Below are 11,522 nucleotides of genomic sequence, written 5' to 3'. Positions count from 1 at the left end.
GCACACAGAGCAGCTAATGAACATAGTTAAAGACACGCTAGTGAATTACATAAGTTACAAGACAGCTAGTGACACATAGTTAGAAGACAGCTAGTGACACATAGCTACAAGACAGCTAATGACACATAGTTACAAGACAGCTAATGACACATAGTTACAAGACAGCTAGTGATACATAGTTAGAAGACAGCTAGTGATACATAGTTACAAGACAGCTAGTGACACATAGTTAGAAGACAGCTAGTGACACATAGCTACAAGACAGCTAGTGATACATAGTCACAAGACAGCTAGTGACATATAGCTTCAAAACAGCTAGTGACACATAGCTACAAGACAGCTAGTGATACATAGTTACAAGACAGCTAGTGATACATAGTTACACAAGACAGCTAGTGACACATAGTTAGAAGACAGCTAGTGACACATAGCTACAAGACAGCTAGTGATACATAGTCACAAGAAGCAGCTAGTGAACATTAATAGCTTCAAAAGCATGCATACTGAGCAGCATTAGGCTCACAAGACAGCTAGTGACACAGCGTACCGTTAACTAGACAGATAATGACACATAGTTACAAGACAGATAATGACACATACCTACAAGACATCTAGTGATCCATAGTTACAAGACAGCTAGTGACACATAGTTACAAGACAGCTAGTGACACATAGTTACAAGACAGCTAGTGACACATAGTTAGGCAAGACCAGCTAGTGACACAGTAGTTACACAAACGAACAGGTGTGACAGCATAGTTAGCACTAGACAACTAGTAATACATAGTTACAAGACAGCTAGTGACACATAGTTACATGATAGCTAGTGACACATAGCAATGTGTGACAGCTAGTTATCTGTGAATGAAAAAAGAAAAAAAAAAAACAGCTAGTTTATGTGTGACAGCTAGTGATGTGTGACAGGCCTAGTGATGGGTGTGTGACAGCTACGTTATCGGTGTGACAGCTAGTGATGTGTGACAGCATAGTGATCGTGTGACAGCTGAGTGATGCTGTGACAGATATGACGCGGGCTGACAGCTATGATCGGTGTGACGCTAGTGATGTGTAGCCGGTTTAGTGATGTGTGAGCAGCTAGTGATGTGTGACGCTAGTTATGGTGTGACCCACGGCCTTAGCGCAACTCGCGCATGACAGCTAGTTATGTGTGACAGCTAGTGATGTGTGACAGCTAGTGATGTGTGACAGCTAGTGATGTGTGACAGCTAGTTAAGGTGGCTGACAAAGCTAGTGAGTGTGTCGACAGCCTATTTATGCATGTACAGTTAGTGATGTGTGAAGCGCAAGTGACGTGTGACAGCTAGTGATGTTTGACAGCTAGTGACGTGTGACAGCTAGTGATGTGTGCCACAGCTAGGTAGATGTGTGACAGCCTGTGATGTGTGGAGACGGCCTGTGTTGTGTGTTGGAACAGGCAAGTGATGTGTGACAGCTAGTTATGTGTGACAGCTAGTGATGTGTGACAGCTAGTTATGTGTGACAGTTAGTGATGTGTGACAGCAAGTGACGTGTGACAGCTATGACGCGTGACAGCTAGTGATGTGTGACAGCTAGTGATGTTGACGCTAGGTGAACGTGTGGACAGTCTAGTGATGTGTGACAGGCTAGTGATGTTGTGACAGCCTAGTGCGATCGTGTGAGCAAGCTTGTTTGTGTGTGACAGTCTAGTGATGTTGCAGTTAGTATATGCGTGTACAGCTGTTATGTGTGACAGCCTTAAAAGTGATGTGTGACAGCTATGACGCGTGACAGCGAGTGATGTGTGAGAGCTAGTTATGTGTGACAGCTAGTGATGTGTGACAGCTATGACGCGTGACAGCTAGTGATGTGTGACAGCTAGTTATGTGTGACAGTTAGTGATGTGTGACAGCTAGTGACGTGTGACAGCTAGTGATGTGTGACAGCTAGTGCCGTGTGACAGCTAGTGACGTGTGACAGCTAGTATTGTTTGACAGCTAGTGATGTGTGATAGCTAGTAATGTTGTGACAGCTAGTTATGCGTGACGGTTAGTGACGGCATTTCCTGTATCGACATGCACTGGCTACTGCCGCGGCGACTCGTGACAATGAATAGGCCTCACAGCGTACTCATCCATTTGGCCAGCGACGACGCGGCTGCTTAATTACCGCGAAATTTCTCTCTATTCAGCAGTTTTAAATTGCATGTCTTGAGTCCACATAGGTAAAGTGTTACTGGGCAGGAGATTTGTCGGCGCGCAGTTTTCGTGTGGCTGGATGGAGAAACTGCGAAAGGTGTTTACAATAAATGAATTAGTTGCCTCAAGCTTGCTACATCAGGCGCGCATAGTTAGCGATGCGGTCAAAGGTTAAAAATTGCGTTGCGGCTTCTACATGATGCGGTAGCAATATCAATAGATGTCTCTAGATCAACTAGTAAATAATCCTATTTCAGGACGCGGACGTTTTTTACGCGATGGGCTTTACGAATTAGGTTAGGGTAAGAGGTTAAGGTTAGAGCGTTAGAGTCTTAGGGTTAGATTGAGGGTATAGTTATGGTTTGGGTTAGATTTAGAGTTAGAGTTAGGATTTGTGTTAGGGTTAGTGTTATGGCTAGTGTCATGATTGGTTTAGGGTTATGGCTATAGTTAGGGATAGGGTTATGATTAGTGTTGGGTTTCCCTTTTAGGGTTATGGTTAGTGTTAGTATTATGGTTAGGGTTTTGGTTAGAGTTAGGGTTAGTGTTTGAATGGTTAGTGTTAGGATTTATGGTTTGAGGAGTTTTGGTTAGACGTTAGGGTTAGTGTTATCGGTTAGTGTTAGGATTAGTGATTATGGTTTATTATGGTTAGAGGTTAGGGTTAAAGTTAGGGATTCACTGTTAGATGATAAGGTTAAAGGTTCTAGAGATGATAGACTTTTAAAGGCAGTCGGGGAACCTATGCGTATATATATTGGATGTGTGTGTAGGTTGATTACCAGCACTGACGCAGTAGTGTGCTGTGTTTCTTGGCTGGCGACTTCACGCACTCATCGTCAGTGTCATTATATTCTTTTGTTGGGCAGCCGGAATAACATACAGAGCGTCAGACAGTGAGTGCGGGTCTGCTAGTTGACGGGCGCCATCTTAACGCGACTGGCGAACGTCACGACTCCAGCCACTCGCAAAACGAACAAGAGAACTACTTTCGCAGTGCCAGATGAACGTCAGTCCACCCCTCGCCCACCTCCTGGCTTCGGCGGCAGGCGGAAGTAAACGGAGACGACTGACATCCACTGATTCGCTTCACATCCACCATCGATTTCACAGGGCACGTGACGTCACGGAAGGCGACCAAACCTCGCTGTCGGCCAGGTGGCGCGTGGCGACGCGCGCGTGAGAGCGGTTGGAATGTGGGCCGCAGTGCGGGACTTATCTAAGCGGCTTAGTTTTCTAATTCCCCGCCTCTGAACGACGACGAAAGTCTGTAAAGCGAATTGAAATTTACAGCCGGAACTATCTGGCTATGAACACGGAAGTTTGCCATGCTTTGCATCGCGTTGGCGGCATCGGGATTCGGCCGTCGATGTCAACTAACAGCACACATATTCAGAGCTATAAGCTAGCCAGTACTCCCAAAGAATGTGGAAAATAAATTTTTTGACGATAACATTTTCGAGTAAATACCTGATTTCCTAACGACTAGTATTTAATAATATCGAATATGTAAATAACACACTTGGCCTAATACGGGTCGATTAATTAAAACAACGTTAATTTCGTAAACGGATCATGCACAGGAGTGACACGTGTCATTATTGCACAGACGGAATTGCCGTATGACAAATACGCGTTTAGATAACGTCTCATTAAGTTAGCACTTACGAACGCGAGGAATATAATTATGTTTTTATATGTTAATCCTGTAATAGACAGCGCGTAATTCAGAGAAAACCGTTAACGAAGAAAAACGCTTTAAAAGATCTTTATGTGCAATTCTATCACTTTTTCGTCCACATAGGGCATCATAGATCGTTGTAGGAAAATCCACGTTTTTCGAAATAGGTTATTACTGGTTTTCGACTACCGATTGACTCTTGTTTGTTTATCAACATAACAAAGGATAGCGAGAGATAGAAACTGGTGCAAAAACAGAGCGGTGTATAGAGAGAGAGAGAGAGAGAGAGAGCAGAGAGAGAGAGAGGAATGAGTGAGAGGAGAGAGAGAGAAAAGAAAGAGAAAGAGAGAGAGAGGCGAGAGAAAGAGAGGAGAGAGAGAGAGAGAGAGAGAGAGAGAGAGAGAGAGAGAGAGAGAGAGAGGAGAGAGAGAGAGAGAGAGCAGAGAGAGAGAGTACGAGAGAGAGGTGGTAAAGAATACGACAAGGCAAGAGAGGCTGGCGAAAGCTGTGAGAGAGTGAGTTTTAGTCCATTTTTCAATTATTCACAAATCAGCGGATTATAGGGCGGCGAGTAAAGATACGCGCGTAAATAAACATTCTAACGGCATAAGCTATGCTGATTTCCTCCTATGATGCAAAGCATTTAAAGGCGACCGACGATACGCCCCGAAACGTTGTAACACGCCCCCATCCCCCCTTACAACGCAAACATTAACCCGAAACTACGCCCAAGAAATCCGCACGCACGCCCCGCGACACATCACAGAGAATTCGAAATATTGACGTTATCACGTTTTGCCCGTCATGGTGCGCGCCCGATGTTCAAATATTGACGTTCATCAGATTTCCTAGATACATTTATCGACAAATCTGCGGCGGGGTAGACAAGTTGATGCTGGAATCTCACTGAGCAGCGAGCTACATTAGTATAAGACAGGTCGATGTTTGCCACTGCTTTTCCGCCCACAAACTGCGGCTGCCTTCTCGCGCCAGCCAAACTTCTTTCTGCGGCTGCGCTTCTCCGCCAACCGCTCGCTTGCCTTCTTCCTCACGGCCGTCGGAGTCACTAGCACAAGTGTTGTGAGCGCAACCGGAAGACGAGCAGGCTGGTGGGTGTGGGCGTGAGGGGAGATTGGTGTGAGAAGTGCGTGGCGTGGAGAGCGGGGTAGGCACAGCAGACGACGACAGTAGAGAGTGCTCAGACAGTGGGAACATATTGTTCTGGGAAGTGCATAGATGAGTTAAAGCACGATTAAGAACAAGAGACAGAAGGGGAGGAAAGCAGAAAGACACGCAGGGATAGACGGAAAAGGAAATAGAGAGACGCGAGCGTAGAGAGAGAGAGGGAGAGGGAGGGGAGAGAGAGAGGAGGAGGGAGAGAGAGAGAGAGAGAGAGAGGGAGAGAGAGAGAGAGAGAGAGAGGAAGGAGAGAGAGGAGAGGGAGGGAGAGAGAGAGAGGCGAGGGAGAGAGAGAGAGAGAGAGAGAGAGAAAGGGGGGAGAGAGAGAGGGAGGGAGAGAATAGAGAGCAAGAGACGAGGGAGGTGGAGAGAGAGAGAGAGAGACCCCGACCCGACGAGAGACGAGAGACCAAAATTGTGAGTGGGGGGGGCGGAGGAGGGAGCTCCTTGTATATCTTGTTTGAACGAACCGTTACCTTTAAATTTAAGTTTAATTTGTTTCGCATACAACCACAATCGCATACATTCACGTACCCGATTTCCTTCAACGATGATTTTGCCCCCAATTAGCATAATTATACTAACACCTCAATTAATATAATTTTACCAACACTTCCGTTTCTAATTAATATAATTGTACCAACGCTTTCTGTTCATAATTAATATAATTATACTAACACTTCCGCTCTGAACTAACAATTATACTAGCAATTCACTTCCTTATTAACATAATTATATTAACACACACCCTCTTGATTAACATATATAATTACACTATAAGTTTCGCTCAACTATTAACGTAATTATATTAACACTTCCGTTCTCGAGTATTAATTTAGCTTACGTTACACTGTGATTACATTAACACGTGAAAACGCGATAGGTTTGCGTGCGGTGCGGCGACACTCGGGTTCCGCACAGCAAGGTTTCACGCGCGCGACATAATATAGCCTTGCGATAGATATCCACCCGACAATCGACCGAGTTTTCTCTCGTCCAATAGGAGCCCTCCACCAGTGCATGACGTGTCATCGTTGATTGACAGCACTGCTCGCCTGGGAATGTCGTTACTGCGCATGCGTGCGATTACTTTGCCTTATTTGCACAGAACAGTAGTTTTCACTGCCAACCACCGCGAGGAAATAACGCATGAATTATATATGTTTTAATTAGCGGAGATATCAGATGTGTGTATCCGACATATGCGTTCCAGGCGGATCTGACGCTAACATCAAGCGAAGTTTTGATATACGCCCGCCTGCCAAATTATCGAAGTGATTTAAATGCCAAGTATCAATTTCGAAACGCAATCCGCGAGTTTTAATTCAATCAACGATAAATGTCAGACTGCACGTCAACATCAAACACATCGGCGATTGCATTTTCACATAATCAAAAACGGATTGCCTGACACCATCGCCCATGCACCAATGCGTCCCCGTATTGGTAACACTCAGCTAGCCTATCCTCTCTTTAAATCAATACTAAATCGAAGAGTTATTATGCAGTAATGATCTACCAGCCGGCCGACACATCGATCGGTCGATCGACAATACTCACGCTTCTTGACAAAATTATTATATTATTATAGCTCACTGATGAATGAACTCTAGCAGATAGGAGCACGAACTTAACCACAGAGCTGCGCGCGTATATGAATGCTAACAGATTTGTGAGCGACGAGTGATATGATCAAATATATATAACTGTTGAATGAGAAGTCAGAGATTGTCAAATGGGGAGACGTTAGCAGCTCCATTCCTATACCTGCTACACCTCCACTTCATTCTTCTCTCTCTCTCTCTCTCTCTCGCTCTCACTTTCGCTATCTCTCTTACCACACCCTTCTCGATCTTATACTCCCCCTCTCCCTCCTTCCCTATTAGCGTTTCCGATAACTCTATTCCCCAAGGTACGCTTATAATGCCCGCACGCACGCACGTACGTACGCACGCACGTTCACACGCACACTGAACCGACAGGTCTAACGCGGCTGTTCCGTGGGCATGTGGCCGTGCAACGGCGTGTGAGCTTACATGCTAAACATCGTGTTCTCGACTCAAGTAACGCAAACGTTTCGTTGTAATTTCAGAGCAGCGTAAGACGGATGCGCGCCCGATAACGGTACATAACATGTCAACGCCGTGTCGGAACCGAACCGAACAGTCGTTTTCGGATCGACTTCTCATCAGTGATGCGGTGCACTCACGTTTCACGTTTCAAAGTGCCGACGGGTTCGTTTTTAACCGCAGGAATTAACCCAGTGGACGTGAAAAAAACCGTCATCATTATTTCAGCGAATCTTCTCTCTGTTCGTATTCGGCGCGCGCGGGCGTCATAGCGTCAGACAGCGTAGTCTCGGCTTCATCTACGAGTAATCTCTCGCCCACGGCAGCTTTCGGCGCAGACGACATAGTTCGACAGACGCACGCGTCTAGTCACGGCTCACACGTCCTGCTCGCGTTCTCTCGCAAGATCAAGTGGCTTCGTACTCTTTCTGCGCTCTAGCAACCGCACAAGTAGCTGCGAGCTGTGTGCGTGCGGGTATGATGTGCGCTTTGAAGCCGTGATCACCGCCGTGATTGACGCGAAGAGTTACTAATTAATATGTAGTCGAGTGCTCCTTAGCATTGTCGTAGCTGCAGGCATGTCTGCGGCAGAAGATCTGTATAGCCGCGCGAACAGAAAGGGATCGAGAGAGCGAGAGACAGACAGACAGAGAAGCAGACAGACAGGCAGGCGGGCGGGCCGACAAACGGAAGGAAGGACAGACAGACGGACAGGCCGACAGACACAGAGGAAAGGAGCAATAGTCAGAGGGGAAGAGAACGAGAGACGCAGATAAAGAGGTCGACAGCCAGGCATCCAATTGTAGATTGAAAACCAAAAATATCACGCAGCCGATAAACACATGCTTGTACGACACCCACACTAATAACGACAGCAGCAAATACTAGTAATTTTTCACACGTATACGTATTTATGAGCTGTTCGACTTTACAGTTCACTTGAAGCTTTACAAGTTAAAAGATAAATGCCATATTGAAATAAACCATTAAAGGTAGAACCACATACTCACATTCAAGAAAAATTAGCGTAAGAAACAGGTATAGATAAATCAACCTTTAACCATTAACCATCAATTTTGTTAGCTATATATATATACACAAACGCACGAGTTATTTGACAAACTTTGTGAAAATGCGTATAGAAAATTGTCTAATAGACAATTTAAATAAAATCTCTTATGATGTTTGAAAAGAGGCAAAACAAATTTCAATAGAATTTCACTCACAAAATTTCAATGCTATTTGATCAGTTCTTCTTACGAAAAGAGCCCGGACCGCATTTTTTTATGCCTTCATACTAATTACAATCTAAACATAATTACATATCCTTGGACCACCCCAGTGAAGGTATTTCTCCTACATTATCATAAATTGCGTATGTTAACATCATAACATGCTAACATTATTGACAGTTTACATGCCTAAAATATAGACTTGCATCGTGTCATGCACTCGCTACTAACAGAAGTATCTGTCTTAAGCATTTAAGTTCTTACGTGTTAACAAACAATAAAAAACTATAAATTGTCCACATCTGGCTTGATAACTTTCATTCTTTTCGCAAAACACGTAACAACACGTCTACGAAACCACATACGTTGACGTGAATTTTCTCCACCACAGCATGCTGCAGCAACATATACGGTAGTACTTTCTACACGAAAAAATATAATGCATGCAATACATCTACGAACACACATGATAGCTACACGAACAAGAAAAATATCGTTTACGTAGAAAAATATCACCTGATAATTGGCAAATGTATAGCTACACGAACAAGAAAAATATCGTTTATGTAGAAAAATAACACCTGATAAATGTCAACATAATCTCTTCACCAGAAGCCCTCGAGGGAGGAACTTTGAGTAGGGGAAGGGGCCCTGTTCATCCCCTCACAATGCTTCTCTATCTCAGAGGTTACCTCCGTACGCAGCCTATCGAAGTTGCGCGAGGCCGATACGCATTTTTCGCTGAGCATGCGGAGATGTGCGTGCCTAGATGACAGCCCCCGGCTTCCCTGCAAGACTTCTGGGTCCCGTAAAGACTGCTTTGGCCGGACACCGAGTGTTTCTGGGAGCCACGGGACCGACTGTATTAAACAACAAATTAACAAAACAATCCTGTCTGTAAAGGGCACTTCTAAAATCCACTCTCTTAAAGGGCAGTTCTACAGTGAAACCAACTACAGAATGAGCACATGTACATAGATGACATTGTTAGGTTTTCTCTATGAGGCATAGATAGTATGAAATTTACTTTAACTATATCTTCGAAATATTGCTTTAATACTTACCTTAGATTTATTATGACTTTGGGCAGGCTTCTGTTTATTGAAGGGCCGACGCATATCAGTTCTTCCTGTACCTTCATAGTATTCGTACCTGCCATGTAAACCAAGCTAATTATCATGCAATTACACAGCCTCCTTACAACCTTTTCGATGAAACCCTTACATAATTCAAGCTTGGCAAACGAAAAAACACACGCTAACATATTTTATGCAAACATGGTTGCACATAAATTGAGCTTTATATGAGCATATCTCCCAGCATTTATTTTCACGTCCAGAATGATTTGGTTTAATTAATTCCACTGTGATAGATATCTTTTCACCATATTAAAAACTAGATTTTTTGCCAAACATGAGGTATTTCAGACAAATTCACCAGAAGAACCAATCATATTTTGGCATTCGTGCTTGGTCAAAAAATAAACAAGAATCATGAGTAATTGGAAAAGTTTGGAGCAAGAATGTCTATTGTTTCTCTAGAATTCTCTACATGAAAGCAGTCAGCTGAATTAAGGATTAGTTTCACGTAAACACATCTCCTAGTTAAGAGAAAAATGACGTGTACCTATAGCCATACATCTTGCACAGTTGACGAAAAAGCAGCATTTTATTATCCATGTCTGAACTATAGCTCTCTGTCGTTGTAGTCACACCAGCAGCGCTCATATTTTTCTGTCAAGGAACAAGCATCATTCATCGATAGGCGATCAATTATTTGCTACAACTTTTCCTTCATTAGCACTCTCTTCCCCCTTCCTCACTCTCTTCTCCGTTTGCCAACTTGCACTACACCGGCACGTGCACAGAACACAGTCAAGTTCTCAAACTTACAGCTTACCTTGCTATTGGCGACATAATAAACAAACCCAGTAGAGGTGCAACCAAGGCTACGTTCCTCTGTACAGACCTGGGGTCTTCTATTGGCTCTTAACCTTGTCTTACGCTTTTGTTGAACAGATTTCTATAGAAAACAAAAGTAAGATCAAGGTGTAAAATTCATGCTGCGACAGTAGAGTAGATACAGAACAGAGAACGCATTAGCAGGGCATGAAACAATATGTGATCCTCAAAAAAAGAGGAAAAAATTATAGTCGATAAAAAAAGATTATGTAAAACTGTACTCTTATCCAATGTTATCCGTTCCAAGTACAGACAACAGCGTAATGTGGGAAGAAGATGATAAGAAAAACATTTTCATCTAAACACCACTAGTGTATGTTTCCCATTATAATGGCATTAAATTAAAGCATATTCAGCATTATAGCATTATGAGCATCGTGCAATGATTCTGCACTCACACGTGCACGCATTCCAGACTGGCGTAAATCACATGCAAGGACTCTCACGTTATGGTGCGTTAGTGTTAACAAGAGCCGCAGAGCGTCTGGGCTCATCTGAGGTCTGTTGCTACGATTATAAACGTAAAATTTCAGTCGTGCGTAGTACCACATTTGTTAGGCGCAGATATGCAGACACGCAGTTGCGTACACATCATTGTTAGGACACGCCCACTATCGCAGATGGAGGGTAGGGGGTGTCATATATCATATGTTGCGCTGTTTTCTTACGCGTATGGATATGGCTGTGTCTGGCGGTAATGAGTCGGCGCGGGAGTTCTGCCCGCCGTGCGTGAATAAAGATAATGCGTTTACCTAATGTCTTACGCCTTCTCGTGCTATGCATACTAAACATTACATGGTGGCAGCGGTAAACCAGCCGTGAGATGACAAGAGTGACTGGTGAGTCGGATTCATGCGTTTTCCCGTCATGACACGGCATATTTAGACAACACGGTGACTTTTCGTTCGGTGCCTCACGGCTTCGACAAGTACAGTGCAGATACACGCCGCTGTATACACACGCGAGCGACTCCGTGGTGAAGTCAGATTCTACACGCCGATACAACGGATGGCAGCACTGTCCAGCAACACAGGCAGGCGCCGCTGTGTGTGACAGAAATGCAGGGACTTGGATACGCACCTTGTACACACGTTTAAGGTGTTCTGGATTCTACATTGACTGTTACAATATAGGGACTCGACCCCATTGTGCTGTGCTATCCTGTTGAGCTGTATATATACCTCCTGTGAGACAGTATGGGGGAATTATCTGGCATCACACCA

At 44.2% G+C, this 11,522-nt stretch overlaps 1 protein-coding gene across 3 annotated transcripts in view; it reads right to left on the bottom strand.

Moving 5' to 3' along the window:
- Positions 1 to 7,994: 7,994 nt before the first annotated feature.
- LOC106821595 overlaps positions 7,995 to 11,522 on the bottom strand; it is a 12,895-nt gene continuing 9,367 nt past the window's right edge. For 2 of the 3 annotated variants that reach the window (XM_014826478.1, XM_014826477.1), the window contains 4 exons: positions 10,238 to 10,360; positions 9,965 to 10,071; positions 9,403 to 9,490; positions 7,995 to 9,198 (listed from right to left, as the gene is read on the bottom strand). In XM_014826478.1, the coding sequence (XP_014681964.1) occupies positions 8,944 to 9,198; positions 9,403 to 9,490; positions 9,965 to 10,071; positions 10,238 to 10,360 (573 nt within the window). In that variant the 3' untranslated portion in view covers positions 7,995 to 8,943. The remainder of the gene's footprint in view (positions 9,199 to 9,402; positions 9,491 to 9,964; positions 10,072 to 10,237; positions 10,361 to 11,522) is intronic. The other variant, XM_014826479.1, reaches the window with a different exon arrangement.

The sequence above is a fragment of the Priapulus caudatus genome, unplaced genomic scaffold, assembly GCF_000485595.1.
Source record: "Priapulus caudatus unplaced genomic scaffold, Priapulus_caudatus-5.0.1 Scaffold78, whole genome shotgun sequence".
Taxonomy (NCBI): domain Eukaryota; kingdom Metazoa; phylum Priapulida; class Priapulimorpha; order Priapulimorphida; family Priapulidae; genus Priapulus; species Priapulus caudatus.
The sequence above is the reverse complement of the archived record's forward strand: the minus strand, read 5'-3'. Positions and strand labels throughout refer to the sequence as shown.